The sequence below is a fragment of the Vidua chalybeata genome, chromosome 4, assembly GCF_026979565.1.
Source record: "Vidua chalybeata isolate OUT-0048 chromosome 4, bVidCha1 merged haplotype, whole genome shotgun sequence".
NCBI classification, from domain to species: domain Eukaryota; kingdom Metazoa; phylum Chordata; class Aves; order Passeriformes; family Viduidae; genus Vidua; species Vidua chalybeata.
In genome coordinates this window covers 54,471,404-54,490,478 of record NC_071533.1, presented here as the reverse complement: position 1 = coordinate 54,490,478, position 19,075 = coordinate 54,471,404, and the positions used below count along the sequence as shown (strand labels likewise).

Below are 19,075 nucleotides of genomic sequence, written 5' to 3'. Positions count from 1 at the left end.
CGTGGAAAGAAGTTGTTGCTGCCACTACCATGTGCTGGCTCTGAGCCACAGTATATCTGACATTTGCAGGAATCATGAGTGTGAAATCAAGGTGGATGAAGGTTTTTCTGTAAAAACAGTGTTGGTCCACTTTCACTCTTCTCCTGGAAAGAAGTCAGACAGCTCTTTCAAAAGAGCTAAACTCAAAAATGTTCCAAGTCAAACTGCCTTGGGGAACTAACCTCAATGAGGATTAATTCATCCAGCCTTTCACCCTACTCCCAAACCTGTAAAAAGATAGGGGTATGTTTGGGAGTCTGGCACCAATGACTGCTACTATCTGAAATTGCTCAGACCAGGATTAGGTCTTTTGGATGAAGATTTGGACATGAAAGTCCATTTATATCAAGCTTGTTTTCTTTTCCACTTCTGTTGGTCTGGAGTACCAAGGTTTTGCACACAGTGCCCTACCATTGCCAGCCTTTAGGAGACAGCATCTTTCTCCCTCTCACAAGGAAAACACAGCAGAAGATGATAGCTTCCACCAAGTTCTGACTGCACAGCATTTTTGGTTTTCCTTTTCAGCAGTGGTTTTCCTTTGATATCTCAGCTGACAAGTATTACTTTGTTTTCCCTTGTATCATTGACAACTTCTTTTGCCTTGCATTTTTGTATTGGAATATGTGACCTAACAGCCAGAACCTCTGACATGATCCCATGACATATGATTTCCAAGTGGAGGGCAGAGGGAAGGAGTGTATGCTTTAACTTGTAAGCTACTTCAGCATCTGATAGGTGCTATTTGGTCTTCCCTTCTCTAGGGAAGGGAAACTAACATCTAGTAAAACTAGGATGCTAACTTTAGTCTTCAGTGTGTCTCATTTAGATGTCAAAAGCAGATAGCTTTTGTTGCTTTTCTACATGTGTACAAAAATAATCCTTCTGTTTTGGTTTTACACCTGGAATCGGATGCTGGATGTGAAGTGATTGTATCACTGCCCTACTTCCTCTGGAGCATTCATTGCCATCTTTGTGCTTCTGGTGACTAAGATGTCTGAAGAAATGTTGATGCCAATAACACTGCATCTTCTCACAGGGACTTCATACTATAGCTCCTTATCTCTGTGACTGCTTGCATTTGAATTTCCTTTTTTTTTCTCTCTGGATGATGCTAATATGAATGGCTAATATTTATGCTGATATTCAAGTTTACATTTCATTTTTGCTCATGTTGTATGTCTTCAGGCAGAGAAAATATTAAGACTGTTATTGTAAAATGAGTTGACATTTTCAAAAATTGCAGTTTTCAGTCCCTAAATGCTTAACCCTATGAAAACAGTTTTGTATTAATAGAATAGGACTCCAAAGGCTTGGGCCTGGACTAGCTGGAATTGTAGTACTTGAGATGCTGACGTAAGTTTGTGACTTCTATTTCACCCTGGGTGAAGAATAGTTGAAAGAAGACAGATTTAAACACACTTAGTCAGACATTAATTAAACTTGCTTTGGTGTCTAGTCCCTCTAGTATTTTCTTTCGGAGAAGCAATGAGCTCTTCTGGCTTAGTGGGCTTAAGGAACCAATCTCTCTGCTACAGGCAATTCCTAGACTCAGGCAGCTGGAGTCCCAGTCCTCCAGTGCTCATATTTTTTAGTCCCATTATGGAGCTTGACCTGAAGATGAGAAATACGCCCAGGTTCCAAACTTTATCTTCTTTTTGGCATCAATTTTGACTTGCATTACAAGTCTGTGACTTCACTATCATTAAAAGACCTTTATCATACTGAACCATAATCATAACTCCAAGCAGTGTTACATATTTTGAACTGGTATAAAGCACATTCTCTTACCACATCTTCCACCTTCCCTCTGGAAGCATCTCCTGATGTTGCCAGCTTTGGTTGTAAGGAGAGGAGCCATTGCAGGTATTTTCTGGACTGACTGTAGCAGAGTAAAAAGAACAGTGCAGCAACTTTCTAGGAAGAGGTTTTTTTAAAAATGAAAACAAAATCTATTGACTGGAAATGATCTAAATGTGATTATAGCCACTGCCAGGTCTCTTGGCAGTGTAAGCTGACAGCTTTCCTTTCCTGTTTTTTTCCCTTCTGATAACATATGTAAACAATCAGTAGTACACATCAGAAGGTTTCTCTTAGGCTTACGTAGGACCTGCACACACACAATATGGGATGGTGAAATCTCCATCAGGCATAGGACTCATTCTGTCATAGGGCAAATTTGCATTTGCAGGACATAAAACAGCATGATGGTAATGGAACTATTTGCAATTCGGGGAAACAGATGCTGAGGACAGCATCAGATGACTGGAAGCTTCTGCCCAAGGCACAGCGTGACATGAAAATTGCATGGTCCTGGCTTCTCACACCCATCCTATGGTTCATTCCCATTTGCCCCTCACAGGCTGACAGAGGCAAAGAGATTATTACTGCAAAAGCCAAGGTTTTGGAGGGTTTAATAAGGTCTTCATATTTTTCTCATGTTAGTACATGGGGTCATTTGATGAAGTTGTCAGGGAGCTACTGAACACTGTGGAACTTCATGATGCGCGTCAGCATTGCTCACAGGTATTGTTTCACATTGTACCTGCAGGCACCAGTAAGGGCATCAGTATCTTTTCAGCAGGAGTTATTTTTACATGAAAACTGGGATTGTGATAATGTCAAATGAATCTCAGAGTGGTGGAGGGGGGGGTCAAAAATATTTTAAAAAAATATTTGTATACTCCAGGTAAGCCTTTCCCACTTTCTCCTATTAAGTCTTCCATCAGTTTTACACACATTTTTAACTTGGTTGAAGCCCTTTAAATGTCTTTGTGCTCATCAAACAACCTATTTGGAGCAGGGACAGAACATGACAAAAAAAGACAGAAGAGATCAGAAATTACTGGTGAAAACCAAAATTAAAAAAAATTGTTAAAAATATGGGCAAAAGTGCACCCCAAATCTCCTTCTGAAATGAAATTTCAGGAACAGGGGGACAATGAAACTTGAGCTGGGTAACTAAACTTTCTACTTTGTAAATTCAGACCAGGGATGCCCCAGGGTAGCTCTGAAACTTACCAGGTTTGATCACTGAAATACTTCACAGGTACTGGAGAGTGTGACCAAAAAATATGCTGTGTTGCCCTTTTTCGTTTTCTTCACCAATGTAAACAACACAGAATTATGTCTGTCAAAGTATCCTTAGAGAAACTGACCTTGTGAATACCCTTGATTTTGAAGGAAATGTGAATGATGATGTTAAATGAACCCCTGGCTCAAAGAGTTGATGCTTTGTTACCCTGAGCTTTATTTAAGCAGAAATGAACAACACCATTTAGGCACAGTAGAAAGCTTATTAATATTCCAGATAATTCTCACTGAACTATTAAGCAGGAAGATATGTTTCATTATTAAATGTAATTTGCCAGAATATTTGAAACTGTGATGTTGGACAGAGAGCAAGGCAAGTACATGGCAAAATGATATGCCAAAGTGATAATTCACAGACAAAATGTGCTGTCCCTGTACCAAGAAAGTAGTTATAAGTCATCCATTGCTTCCTCCTCACAGCACCTCTGTATTGCAGACTGGAAAGGAGAGGTATAAAAAAGAGCATCCAAAAGGACATGTAACATGTGTTCTCCTCACTACAGAGAGCTTTGAAAATACTTCACCCATAACAGCTGCAGAGCACACTGACTTTGTGGTTGGCTGTAAGCAGCAGGAGATGGGATATCCACAATGCTGTGCTGCCCCATATTCAAATCTACTTTTCTTGGTCACTGTATCTTGTCACGAACCAGAAAGCCAAGCTACTCACAAGTGCACCTTCACTCCTATTTTAAAACCTGTCAGGCACTCAGACTTCTGCTGCTTGTACTTGATGGCCTGCTCTGCTCCAGAAGGTAAGAATAAGTCACTAAAAGCTGGGCTGTTTTTATTTCATTTCTTGAGACTGACTCATACTCTCCAATTCCTTATCCTTAGGGAAGATACAAGGAAATGATGTAATTCTTTTTTTGGCTTATTTTCATGCTTTTGACTTTTTTCTTTTGGTATAATTTGTACTGGGCCTGTTTTTTAATTAATCTCTATGGATTGTGCCAAAGTAAAAGCCTGAGCTGTCTGTCTCTGTATTCTCACTTTTAATAGGGATGTAATGGTTAATGATTGAGGGTAAGAAGTATTGAGCTACATGATACACCAGGTGACCCATTCATAATTACTAGGGATTTCTGCAAGCTTTCTTTTGGGGATCAAATTTTAAAAGGATAACCAAACTGAAATTTTAAAAGTCTCCTAAACTTAAGAAAAAAAAACCCTCTCTTTGAGAGATGCAGTTGTGATAATTCCTACAGCTCTTGCTGTAAACCTGGGGTGGAAGGGGAGATACTTTACATTTTTGTGCTTCATTAAAAGAAGAAAATCAGAAATACCTTGCAGATTAAACTCCTGGTGTTTCATCACCAAACTGAACTGAGACCCTATCTCTAAACAGTTTTGTGGAGAGCCTCCAGTTCAGATTAAAAACTAGATCTGAAGCTATCTGTAGACCATCAGGAAACTTTTGGTTTTGCAAAACTGAAGTGGAAAACTTTACAAAGTATCTCCTTATGAGAAGACAAGTACACTTGTGTTGTTCTAGGACCAGGACTACAAAGGGAGACAACGTGCCCAGAGGCAGAGGATGTCCAGAAGGTGAATATAGGTTTGCGGTCTCCCAGACTCAGAAAGGAGCTGAGCATGGCTGTGTCTGAAAGTTTCCTAAACTAGAATGATATTTCAAGGCATGAGTGAAAAAGACATTCTAGAACCTGGTTTTAATTAGGGAGTGACATACCAGGAGTTTGGAGTCACAGCTGACTGACAGCTCCCCGGGAAGCAGCATCTTCCAACTCTCTGAGCAAACTTAGCCTCTCATCTGGGGATAGGGAAAGTACAGTTTGGGACACTATCCTCAAAATATAATTGGCAAGAATATGGCTCAAACTGCATATTGCACAAAAGTGGATGGCAGCCTTTTCCTGCTCATGAGCTCTCACGAAACAAAGCCCTTTGGAGAGCCCCAGCATTGTTGCATCAGAGCTGGTCTGTCTGTCAGGTCTTTACAGCAGTAACCTACAAACTGACAGACATACCTCTGCATATGTGCAAATGCACAATCACAGGTGGCAAAAGAGCCCCCAGGTCAAAATAAGGAGGCTCTCAGGGAGCTGAAGCATATTGGTGGCAGTACAGCACATTTGCTTGAATTTCCTGCAATGTCTATCATTTCAGGTGCCACCATTCCCTTGGGCAGGCAGCAAAGCAGTCTCAAAGGTAGATTGTGGTATAATCTGTGGTGTGAACATGAGAGTACTCTATTAAGCTTAAATAGAAGCTGAGATGAAGTTCTAATAGCACATATTAAGAACTTTAAGACATAACTGCTATTTTAAGTAGCCAAATCCCTTTATGGATCAGACCCCAGTGGAAGAAATTAAAGAGCATTAGCACAAAGGCACTGGAGTACACTACCATAGGAATTCTCCCTTTTTCGCACTCACTTTACATTCTTCATTACACTTTTACCACTCACTTTACATTCCCTTCTATTGGGTTCTGGAAATATGCATTCATTCAAAATGTGCCTGATCACTTGCTGAGAACAAATGCAAAAAACATATATGCAAGAATTAATTGAAATTAAATTTTGTACTTACACCAGCAACTGCAGAAGAACTTTGTCTGAGCTCTAGCAATCCAGCCAAGGAACTGAAATTACACAAATGACTGTGAGTAATCAAAATTAAAACATTTAGTGCAAAAAATTTAGCCAGCAATAGCAAATGAAATTCAGCAGCCTTTTATGAGTAAAATAATGATTCACTCAAATAAATACCCTGGAAATCAGAAAGGTAAACTGTTAAGTATTGAACTCTTTCTTCTGCTCTTCGAAACATTAACATTCCTTTGCTCTGGTGGGAAACTGCATAGTAAAGACTTGACAAAAGCTGAATTCACTGACAAAGTCAAAATTAGCATGCAGAAGTTCTGACTTCTGATCTCATGATCAATGTACTATATGATATCAAGCACATTGCTTAAAGGAAGATTACATGATTTTGGACACCTTTTTCTTCACTCTTTATGTATTCTCATGAAACCCTATGTAGTGCAGGGTCTTCTTTGATCATAGAAAATTAGTCTATTTTCCTTATTTGGCAAACCCGTTACTTTCTCTTTTTTGGAGAACTGAAGTTAGGAAACCAGTTTTTCATAATTTTTATGTGAATGCCACAATTTTTATTACTTGATAAAATAAAATCTACTATTCTGAGTTGCATGTAAAGCACACATGTAAGGATTTCTCTGCTTACATAATGATTCACTGCAGCTTGCTTTCTCTTTGCATCATCAAACACACAGAACTTACCAGAGGATGCTGATCAGAAAAGTATACAAATACACATTTGAGTTTTAGCATGCAAAATTGCTTGGTTTGCACACTATAGAAAAATATGCAGTGCTTTCCCAAAGCCACAAAAATACAAATGATTGCCTATATATTTACCATTTTGGTTCAGAGCAGCAATGCAGTTCTGCAACAAATCCCACCCCCGAGTGTTCCCATTTACTGCACACTGGCTCAGTTCCCAGAGCAGTTTTGGTGCACAGAAGCACTGAATTCCCTTTGCAGGGAACTAACCCAGAAGCTGTGCTCAGTGCACATGAAATGCACTCCAGCGAGGATGTTACGAGTCCAAACCAACCAGTGGGCCTTTGGGCAGCTTTTGGGCAGCTTGCATGGTGAGAAGAGCCAGTCCAAGGGATCAAGTTAAAGGCAGCCTGAAGTTCAAATCCTTGTAATGTTTATAACAAATGCACTGATTCTCAGCACTAACTACTTCAATATGGTGATCTGTTTCTGTTATGATGAATTACTCATTAATGTAATCAGAGCCAGTCCATGAGAAAAACATAAAAGGGGAAAAAAAATCAAAAAGTATTAGATAGGTTTTTGCCCAATATTTTGAGAGGTATCTCTATGTGTTTATTTATCATGCTGGTAGTTCCTCTACAGCCCTTGCTGTCATCTCCTCCTATGACATAAAATATACAGCTAAGATTTTAGAGATGACAGCAAGATAACTTTGCTTTAAATTAACTTAAATGAAAAAAATCTGAAATGGTAAATTTGAAAATATGGTACCAATTCTGATCTACTACACATGAACTGAACAGATGAAATAAAAAAAAAAAATCTCATTCTTAACCTACTACACAATGGGTGATTCCTCATCAGATAGACATGATGGTGGTCTCATTTTACAACTGCTAAAGCATCTGTAAATTCTTTCAAAACTATAACACCCAGGAATTCATTAATAAAAATATCACAAAAAATCAGTTCCACACTCTACTACTCCTAAAGAGAAAGACAAATTGATCACTGATCTAAATACTAGGGATTGTGTAGAGGCCATGGTTCATGCTCAAATTAAGTTTGCTTTGGAGAAACAGATTTTTTTTTAACCTAAGCAGTAACTACTTTACAGGAATTATTACTCATGACTGAAAATAACTGTCAAACTAAGAGAGCAAATGGAAGCATTTTATTTTAAACCTGAATGAGAAATTTTTTTTAAGAAGGCTTTATTAATTTTAAAACTCCTGTCACCAGGACAGAAGCCTTCCTTTGCTTAAAAAGATAAGCTCATTTAAGATGATGACAGAGTAGTGCTCAAAGGCAAATGCACATAACTTGAGTTTACTCATTTTCAACTTGGGCAATACAAAATCTACCCCTTCGTGGTTCCTGGCTGATATTCCCTCTTGAAACTAATGGCAACAGTTCTTTTCTTCTGTCTCAATTTTTATGGTGCACTTCTCTGACCTTTCAGAAAGTATGAAGAATTCCCAGAAAATCTGTAGATGCCAGTGCTCTCTCCCAAGTACTATTCATTTTTGCATGTTACTGTACCAAGTTATTCCAAGCAAGAGCAGCTATGTGGAGTGAAAAAGTTGGTGCTGAAGACACTGTGTTCACCTAGCATATGTTTCAGGTAATTTTAATTTGAAGGAGCTTGAGCTGGACCCATGAACTAAAAACTCCATGAGTCATGTAAGGACATTTGGGAAGTCCCTTCCAGTTTAGTTGCTTTGCAACTAACTTTGGTTCTGGCACTCCCAGATCTCCCTTCATCCTGGACAAGCAGCATAAGTGGGAACAACTGGGAGATTAATGTACCGCAGGTATATCCCCTGAGCTCTTGGTACCCCTCTTGGATGTCCTACCTTATGGCCAGGCAGACAGAGGTAAAAGAAATAAAACCCAGCCATGCTGCTTTACTCTGAGCCCTGGGTGATACTCTGGTTTCCACTCTGCTACACATTCTCATAGCCAGTGCAATGAAATACAAGGGAAAGGAGAAAACGAGCCAGCTGCCTTGCTCTATATTGGGCAGCATTTGTTTACTCTCCAGGTTGTTCTGAGCAACAGTAAGGCACCATTCTCTTGACTTACAGGGCTCTTTAAATCTTTCTGCTTCTCTCAGAAACAGAGGATCAGGGTAGGAGCTGTGCCATTCACAGTGCCATGTGGTCCCCTGTGTGGTATCTGGCATCTTGCAGTCATTCTGTACTTCACAACAGAATTTGTGAAAGTATGGGACTAAATTAGGCGTGCCTGTATCTCAGAGAGGCAATGAAAGCAAACATTAGTAAAGTTTACCCCTTTTTCTCTAGTCTTCCTATCACAACTATACTCTTTGATAAAGCAGTGCAGAGGTGTTAAATATGACAAGGATGATTTATTTTTATTGTCCCTTTTGCAGTGATTAGCATATTTTTCTTTTGATTTTTGTCCTCCTGTCTTCAGTTGCTCCCTCATTCCCATTTAATTCTTCCCCCTTTCTTCCTTTCTCCCCCTTCCTAGTTTTGTTTCCCTCAGGTTCTTTCATTGTTACATTGTGCTCCTTCAAATGCCGCACACATTTTGTCAATGGAGCCTCTGTAGTGGCTGGAAACTGAGAAGACCCTGTACTGCTGCTTGCCAGGCAGCGGGGGACCAGGGATTTCTCAGTTTCCAGCTGCTTTTGAAGCAGCACTGATTGGTTTCTCTTGCTGCTGCAGAAAAGGCTGGCACACAGGAATAACAAATTCAGCATGTCCTTCTGGCCTGTTTTCAATAGATCTGCAAGTGCCAGAACAGAGATGGGGAGCAATTTGACGCTGTCTGCTCAGCCACCCCTCTCTTTATTTACCAAAGTAACAGTCTCTCCCTTTGCCTTTCTACCAATTTTTCCTTAACTTCTGTGATTTCTCTCTCTGACACATCTCTTTCCACTACTGCAGCTTAGCCAGAGTTTCTGTAGAACCTTAAAGACATTTTTCTCTTGTGCTTCTTTTGAAGCAGTTTTTAAGCTGAGCGAACACAGTTCTATTGCTCAGTGAAGTGCTACTCAATCACTAACACAGTGCAATGGCTTAAAATGTGCAAGTAAAAACGGAGTAATAACAGCTGCATTTGTACTCAACATAAGGGACAAGTTGAAAGTTTCCTAAGTTTATTAAGGCAAGACAACCCTTTGAATATTCCTTTTAAAAGATTTCTATAACAACAAAAAAAAATAAACAATGAGAACATATTTAAATATTAAAAGCTTTTTCTCCCTCATGAAGTTTTAAGCATCTCCAATATGTTTGAGAAACCTTCTATATGATGCTAAGGAAACACCACTGCAAAGGCTTCTTCACTTAGGCCAATTCAAGGGGCTAAAATACAATCTGTAAGTGGGCAGCATAAACAGTGATAAGGGATTTGCAGTACAAAAGCAACAAAAGTCCATATTAACCATATATACGCCTTAGGCCAGTGTAAATCACTAAGACATTGCTTTCATAAAAATACATAATTGTATTTTATTAATCCATCATTTCCTAATGGTCATTTATCTGGCCATCAGGCATTAGAAACTGGCAGACATTACTGCAGACAGAATTCAGAGAACAGGTAGGAAGAAGAGAGGTTAGTAGATTTGAAAAGTAGTTCAAGGAAGACATGTTAAGAAACAGCATATAAGTGGTCTGGGGGTAAAAATCAGGCCAAGGCTCCACCAGGCAGTAAATCCAAAGTTACAACAGTTAATCCCTGATCAAAAACATCACTGTCTCTTGATGCAATGTATTCAATTGGCACAGCTGAAGGTGAAAGATTAGATTTGTTCAATAAGGCCAAACCTTCCCTCTGTGCAATTTGAGTTTGATCAAACATCACTTTTTCTCCAATAGTTGTCACTGATGCAGCATAAAGAATAAAGCTGGCATGAACAGCCATGGTGTGTCCATATTCCGTGTGCTGCGTGACTCAACACGCTGTGCCTGATGTGAGCTGAATTTATGTTGCCCAGAGATGTAGTAACTTGCAGAATTACTCTTTACAAAAACATATCTAGAACCTCAGAGATAAAGGGTGATGTTAATGAAATAAAAGAGTCAATATAAAAAGTTAAACTATTATTCTGGTCTAGATTTTCCCAACAGCTCATCTCCCACTTAAGTACCCAAACATAAAAGCTTACACTCAGCCCCTGGATGCTGCAGAGTTTCAACATTAGACTCTTAAGGTGTATGCATAACTGGATATCCACTGGGCTGGACACAGTATAGATTTGTTTTATCTAGGCAATTAAGAAAAATAAACAGAACACTTTTTTTCCTGCAATGATAGTCTAACAACATAGAAGTGAAGACTACAGTTTATCCAGGGCAGCATTTAAGTATGCCACATATGATTGAGGAGGATGGAATATTCCATCAACAAGAGCATGGTTTACCGGTAACATATCATAGAACAAGAGTACCAACACAGTTGTTTGATTGCTCATTCAGTAAAAGCTTTATTTTTATCAGAAAACTTATTTCATTAGTCAGAATGTATCTATTCTTGCAGTTTACATTTGCTAGTGACCACAAGACCTGTAAAGTTCCTCCTGAATACTGAAGTCCCTTATTTATCTGCAGAATACATGAGACCAGTTCTAAATTTCCCTGGCATTATGTGAAGAATATCACAATATCCTAGAATGGTTTAGGTTACAAGGGACCTTAAAGACCATATAGTTGGTATGGGCAGGGGCACCTTCTAATACAACAAATTCTTCAATGTCTGAACTGTGCCCAGAAGGATGACTGGGAAACCCAGGCTATTCCTTACACTAATCTAGTCACTGACTGGTAGAATAAAGCCTCCAGCAGGGGTGCAAGCAGGCACTGAAACAAGATGATTTCCACAATGTAGCAGCTCTCTGTGGTGGACTAGACATACAGGACAATCACTTATATTGGACTACTAATGGAAATGACTTTCAGTCCCCACACATTAATTACATCAATTACCTACAGGTTGAAGGCTTTCTGTCCTTTCATTTTATTACTACTATCCTCACAGAACCACTCTGCCAGCTTTCCATCCCCTGCCTTTTCCTCTCCAAAATTAAGAGATTCAAAATTATTTACACTTTGCATACATTTTATTATGTAAATGCATCTAAGCTATACATTGACTACTCTTCTGCAACTTTTACCTCAAATGCAGTTCCACAGGACCAGATGGTAAAAAAAATGATTTCTTTTAGTTCTGACCCACTGCTGAAAGCCTGCCTAACTGCAGTACAAACTTGTGGAGTTCAGCTCTGTGAGTTCAGCTCAGGGAAAGTGTCCTCCAAGTACAGAAATGTAACTGAGCTGCTGAGGTTCTCCAAGGAAACAAGCAAAGGCTGCTCTGCATGCCCTCGCAGGCTCCAGAACCAGCTCTGCGGCTCCGGCAGCTGGGGTGTCCTGGTGCCAGTGAGGCCAGGAAGGTGGAGTCTGGAAGACATGTGTGTGCAGCTACCTGGAGGTGTCCTCTTCCATATCGTGTTTCAGGCAAATCATCCGAGAAGGCTGTCAAATTACATGAACTGGAGAGGTTTTATGCAAAAATGACGAGTGATGCTTAGTAAAAAAGCAACTGAGGATAGAACTAACAAGAGTGTGTTTACTTGTGCCAAAACCACTAATTATCAGATGAAATGTCAAAGATTATGTATGTGGTAGAGCTGTGACAGACACTGTAGCTATGTGAGGCAGGAACTACAGCAGTCCTTCGTGTGCTTTTGCTAGCACAGCATAGTTTCTAGTTATTTGGCAATGAGCCTCACTTGAAAAATGTTCTGAGTGCAGCTCCACCTGCCCTTTTCATAGCTTTTCAGATCTGCTGCCTATTTCCCTCACCCCATGCTGGCACTGCTGCCTGTTTTAACAGTGCTGATGCTGAGACCAAACTAATAAACTCAGCTGAATGCAGACGCCTCTGCATCGAGCATTCCATTTGGATGCAGCACCAAAACATTGGATGTAGCTCTGCAGCAAGCTAGCCCAGACCTAAAAGAAGTCCTGTACTTTTTACCTCTATGCCTTAACATACTGCCAGCTATGCCACCTCAAGCTCTAGGCCCCAAGGGTGTCATGCCTGTACGTGTATGTTCAGCCAAGGGTGCAGGACAGCGCTAAGTGAAAGGTTTGCAGCACCCAACAGTAACGCCTGATGTGTCACTCCAGTGGTGGTGAAGCAGCCATTTTTAGCAGGAGAAATGAATTACTCACTAGCTGTTGTTAGGCCAAAGGGATGCTAAAACTGCTCATTTGGTTTCAACATCACAGTGACACAGTTGTACTCATCCGGTTTCCAGGAACTGTTCAGTTTACGTCAGTCAGGGCTCTCCACATCTCGCTCCAGCACATGGCATAAGCCACAGAAAAAGAGATCTGCATGGACAAGCTGGGGTAAGTGGCAGAGATTATCTTGCTGCTGTTACAGAATAACATATCCAAGTTTTCAATATTTACCATCAAAGCTTTTCCCATTTAACTATTTTCTACAGAAGACTTTAACAATAGGAAAAGGGGAAACACAGAGTCCCAGGTGCCCTTTCAGCAATGCTGCGTCAATTACAAATACAATGATCACTTGGTCTGGGCTTATTGGTGACAGTTTTTCTTCCCTTCAATTTGTGTTATGGCCTGAAATCACAAAGCTGTGATCCCCGAGAACCTCCTTTGTAATGCATATCAACTTTCGTTGTGCCCCTTTGTTCCCAATGTGATGGAGCATTGTGGTGCCTGTGTCCAGGGAGCAGGTTCGCTTTATTGTTCTTGTAAATATGTACTGCTGGGCGCAGCTCGGTGGAAGGCATTGAGTTTGTGCATGACTGACGCCGACCCGGACAACTGCTCTGACCCCCAGCAGATGGTGGTGCAGGGACTGCAATGATCTGGAAGTAATAGCATGTGCCATTTCTTTTTGTTTGGAGCAGACAGCCAGACCCTGCATTTCCCTCCCCTGCGCAGCAACAGCTGTATATACAGTAGGGACCGGCGCACCCCTAACTGTCACTCCAGTCCTCCTCCTCTGCCAGTAATCAGAAAACCTTGGGCTCTGAGACTTCATGGAGCTTAAACACTATATGAACACTACATGGCTCTTTCCAATGTTAATAAAATTGTAAGCATTGGGGCATAGATCTATTGCTTTCTTAGAAAAAAGTGAGTAATAGTTAAATATATCTACCACCCCTGATATTAGACTTTGCAGTGACGGACTTGCTGGTTTTTAACCTCTGCACAGAAAAGGACAGGGTACAGGAGTCAGTATTAACTAAGAATTTTAACTTTTAGACTACAAATACCCTTCCTGCAGCTTAAATAAATTTTACTTGTCATTTGTATTTATCAGAGACCAAAATAAGTGTTTGTTTTGAAAGGAAAGTATAAAATGTGTGAAAGCCCACAAGTGATGTTTTCTCCAAGGCCATGTGAGATTTACTACTTTGAAATGATAGTAGAGCAGTTTGTATTTGATTCTGTAAGAGGCCAGACTTTTATAACTCACTGTATATGAGGCAGCTCATCAGAGGTCAGAAATGATAAATTATAGCATGATGGAGTTAATAATCACCCACTTTATGTCTGGCCTGTGTTACCAGTCTCCATAAAATTGTCCTGATGGTCCAGAAGGGAAGTTCCCTGGGATGGACGGAGCAACTACTCCATGCTCCTCCCCTCTCAGCCCTAGCTGAGATGGCTCTCAAAGAAAGGGGCTGAAAACCAGGTGCACTCTAAACATTGTATTTCTGGCTGCTATAATGCTTCTGGGAGGCTTTCAGCTGGCAAGTCAAAAAACAGCAGACTTGCAGCACTCAAAATGAGGAACAAAGGTAGGGTAGGAGTAATAGCAAGGAAATACTTTATATTTTTCCCCACTTTATATTGGCATAAACACCTCTTGTGGATTTTATACACAAGACCCACAAGCTATAAGCCCATGTTCTAACTGTGAGACCATTCCTCTGCAAGAGGGAATGTTGTTTAATTCAGTGCTATCTCCCTATTTCTGTGCAGAAAGAGGAAACCTCTTCTGGGTTTGCCTCTCTCAATCTCCCCACATTAATGAAATATTCCTGGGGGGAACCAGAGTCTCCCAGGGCACAGCATCATAACACTGCTATCAGGATACACTCAGCCGCTGCTACTGGGCTAGTGGCTGAGATGTCTCATTATCTTTAATTTAAAAATTTCATCCTAGACTTGAGAAATGACCTGGTAAAGTTTGCTGAGACCAGCTTAATTCTTGACAAGCCCCATCTTTTTGAAGAAAAAGCAATTTTAGGAAATCCCCGCTCACCTCCAGTGTAAAACCACCTTGGGTTGATCACACATGGGTCAAGAGAAAAATCTTTTAATTTCTCTCTGCATGACATTTAATGAAAATTATTGTTCAGTCTGAATTCCTTCCAGACTTTCCTCATCTTGATTCTAGCAGCAGTACCTCAAACAACAAACACTTAAACAGAAGAAGGTTTACTTTCTTGACTAATCCCATTAGCTTTAATGAGTCTAATCACACTGGTAAAATTATGCATGTGCTTAGTTCTTGGCAAGGTCAGTGCCAGTAATGAGGAGAAAAACAAACTGATAATGAAACCGTGAGTAATAAGAATGTCTGGATATCTGCATTTCTAGAAAAAGATACGGCTGTCTAGCACACTAAAATTGAAACACCGCCTGTTAAGATTAAAGAAGACAGAGTGAATCCTGAACCAAGAATGACAGTAAATAAAATTATAGAGAAATTCTTTAAGTAATTATCATCCAGGATGTGTCTTCAGTTACCTCCATAACAGCTGTAAGATCATTATCTTAGTTGTGACTTATCTGTTCATCCATTCATTTATACGAAGATCATCAATATGAAATCCAAGCACTAATAAATTTTAGCATTAAATGATTGTGTGTAATTCCCTAAGAGGAAAAAATTCAAAAGGTGTCAGCCACTCTGGATCTGAGCAATATTCTGAGCAATTTTTATGGAATTTATTTTCAATAATTCCAGCCAGAAATAGTCCATCTATTTTCAGGAGGAGGATTATGGAAAATGGTCTGTGGAACAGCAAAATGATAATAGTATGAAAGCTAGACTAAGTCTACAACAACTAAAACTTCTGTAACCCAAATAGATATCAACATGGCAGTATTACAAGTTAAATATTTTTTAGGATTACATGTTCTTTGGTGATGCCTTTAGACTTCTGTTTCAAGATTGTATAACTTCCTAAATGATTTAAATAAACAGCCCCAAAACAAGTATTATCTTTATAGACCACAGCTGTGGACAGTCTGTAAGCTACTAAACACAAAATTAGTTTAACTTCTCTATGTAAGATAAGAATGAGGTTTACCTGTCACTAAATTCTCCAGAAAGCATTTATATGGTATCCAGCTTTACACTTGTGAATCGATTAATTTTGTAACTCCTCTCTCTATAGACAGAATTCGTGTGTGCACATATTTGTATGTAGAATTATAGGTTAAGGATTTCTGCCCATATTTCCTCCTTTGACATAGTGTATGGTAATCACTGGGACAAGGACTTTCCTAATACATAGTAAAATGGGATGGTTTACAATGGCAAGTGGGTTTTTAGTGATAGTTTTATCAAGAGGTCATGTGCAGTTTGTGGTTTTCTTTTATAGTAGGCTGATGAATTCTTTTTTTGTACCTTGTTATAGTTAGTCTGAAATTTCCTTAAGCATTGTTCTATTACATATTCCCTGTAAGTAAGAAAAATGTGTATAATTAAGAGTGTGTATTTCTCTTGTGTTTTGTAGAATCAAATGAGTTTTCATTCTTTGTTTTCAAAAACCACATTTTACTTACAGATAGAGGTGAAGTCTGTCAGCATATATATTCTCAAAGAGCCTAATGAATGAGAAACTAGACTAGCTGAAAAAATCAGCTCTAATTCAGTCACTAAATTACAGGCTTGGGGTTGAGTGTAAATGTGAATTGATACACATCAGGAAAACAAAAGAACTGCAACAGCACCTCTAGTTAAAATGTTTTCCTGCAAAAAAAAAATCTGTATTCACATCAATTCAGAACTGTAGCATTGCAAAATTGATTTGTATTTATATATTAATAAAATCAATAAAACATCTAGAGTAGTATAATCTTTAAATCTTCCTTTTGTTTTGTTAATTATTTGTGATAATTCACAGTCTAATCAACTAGTTCAATCTTCCCCATTTTCTTGATTCCAATAGGATGCAAATAACTTCCTTAGATGTCTTCAGCCCACAGTCAGTCCTACAGAGATCAGACAGACTGAAAAGAAGCTGTATCTTCTCCTGTACATTTTGGAAACATGGAGATTTTTGCACTTTATCCTGCTGTATCCATTCATTACTCCTTGTAATGAATAACTTTGTAATCCTGCATCCTGTGGTTTAATCTTAGAACTGCTTTGGTGTGTGCACACATTAGCCATGGCAGAAGGTCAGGGCAGCACAGCAGCCACACTGCTGGTAGCACCAAGGTGGGGCCTGGGGAACCCCTGCTCTGCCACTGCCTGGGAATGCTGGGGTGCAGGGGCCTGGCACTACCTAGTGTGTGGTGGGCAGCCACATGGCATTTTAGCCTCCAAATGATTCACTGACGTCTGGTGGAACCTGCAGGGGCACCCTGAAAATGAGACGAGTGATGGCACCAGCCATAACTGCAGAGGGCTTTGCATGGGAGGCAGGGCTAAGGGAATAACCTGGTGCCACACTTAACTGGTGGACAGGCATCGTGCATGAGTGGAGGAATGCTGAGTAAGAGAGGTTCAGAGGTGCACTCTTTGAAAAGCCCAGTAAAACTAAGGAGGGATGCAGAGTAGTTTACACACAAACTGACAAAATATTTCACCCAACGGAAAATAAGATACTATTCTGGGGTAGGGTGAAGAGCAAAATTTAATTCAATGCAAAGTGTCTTAGCAGGCTGTTCTAGAAAAGTATTTAAAAATAAGAGGTTATAGAAGTCAGTCATCAAGCTGTTCACACTGTTAACCTATATAACCATATGATGTTATTACTGTTAACCTCATCTTTCCTCTCCCTCTTCCTTCCTAATGTTTGCTATACTCTTTGCTTCTTGTCTTTACTCTAAAAGAACACTCTGGGAAGGGACTGTACTTGCTTTCAAGGCAACACCATAGTGAGGACCAAGCTTGACTATAGCCTCTGGGGACTGTCACACTGAGGTATATTTATACCTGAGCCCGCATTATGACATGGATTCAGATTTTTTCTTTGCTCTACCATCCTCTTTGAGACTATGACACACAAGCAAAAACTATTTAACAATGCTTCTGCTGCAGACTGCTAACTAGCCTATTCTTTCTCCTTGTCATCCTTAAGACAATGTTGCAAATTCTCTGAGCTGTGTTGAACATCAGCATCCATTTCAAACATCAGACACTTCTGACATTGAGCTGGCTGGCTAACAGCTTAAGCGATAACTTTTGTTGGCACATGCACCGCAGTTCAGATCTAAGAGATGTTCTGTGGGCAGCTGCCTGTTTGTTTGCTTTCCTAGACACGCAATTGAACCACACTGTACATCCTGTGTTTATGAAATCCCAGCAGGGCTGTATCACAGTACCTACCACTAGAATGTGTGATTTACACCACCTACAAACTGCAACATCTCAAGATAAACCTGCTCCTTATAATGAGGATCCAGATAACTGCAGTTCTCACTACCTACAATGCTTTTTAAGGTCACTGAGTTTTAAAATAGTTGGGATTTTAGAGGACACACTGTGAGATGTTTTTTTTGTAAGACAGGCTGATCTGAGACAGAGTCTCTTGTCCCCTTGCCCATGTCTCACATGTTTGTGCTAAGCACATAAGAAACTTGGGATTGCTTCTACACAAAAGTGTGCAGGTCTTTTGTTTTCTCATCTTTCTCCAAACCAGTGAGGTGGGAAGCAATTGCCAAATGAGAAGCATATTAATTAGCTAGTGCTGTGCCCAAAGGAATGAGCTTAGAGGAAACCCAGAGCCAAGACAGCTGGAGAAAGTTTGTTCTGGACTGGTCAAACAAGCTGTTGAAATTTTTGGCCTGGTTATCACAGCTTGCATCTCATGCTCCCTGCTCATGCCTGCCCTTCTCCTCCAAAGCTGGGCTGCTTGAGCACTGCTGGCCAGCAGCTCCTGTCCTGCAGTACCATTGGTGGGACAACACTCCAGGCCAAAAGACCTCCTCCCTGCCCACACCGAGGGCCTGATCCCTAACGATGCCATGGGCTCGTGCTAGGCTCCTTGTCTTTCCTCCTCTTTCCACACAAAGCAAGACTGAGAGCACAGGGGAACCATATGGATTCCCAAAATGAAGCTGCTGAGATCTGCTAAGCACTGGCCAAGTGGCTCTGTCCACAAACACACATGTTGGTGAATTCAAGTTCAAGGTGGTTCTGTCCCCCAGTTGACAAGTGAGAGTAAACTGGATTTCTTGCATGAACAGCCTTCCATTTTCAAAAGTGACTAATGATTCTGAGCACCCAGCTGGAGTCACCTGGCAGGGCATCTGCTTGGAACATGGGTGAGGCCCAACACTTGTGGAGTCACATCCTTCAAAAATGCCTCCAAGCTGTGATTTTCCAAATGGTCTCTGAAGTGAGGGGCCTGATTCAGAGCCCTTTTGACAACCTCAGCTGAGCTTAAATCAAAAAGTCAAACTACTGATTTGCATA

The 19,075-nt window shown here is 40.2% G+C and overlaps 1 protein-coding gene across 3 annotated transcripts in view; it reads left to right on the top strand.

Annotated features, from left to right (window-relative positions):
* The window catches only part of RBPJ (recombination signal binding protein for immunoglobulin kappa J region), a 140,467-nt gene that overhangs the window by 61,803 nt on the left and 59,589 nt on the right, over positions 1-19,075 (top strand). Inside the window, exon 1 of one of the 3 annotated variants that reach the window (XM_053940185.1) lies at positions 2,475-2,562. The exons of the other annotated variants lie outside the window; for them this stretch is intronic. Within the exon in view, the coding sequence (XP_053796160.1) occupies positions 2,537-2,562 (26 nt within the window). The 5' untranslated portion in view covers positions 2,475-2,536. Of the gene's footprint in view, positions 1-2,474; positions 2,563-19,075 lie in introns of those variants that run through there. 3 annotated transcript variants of the gene reach the window in all.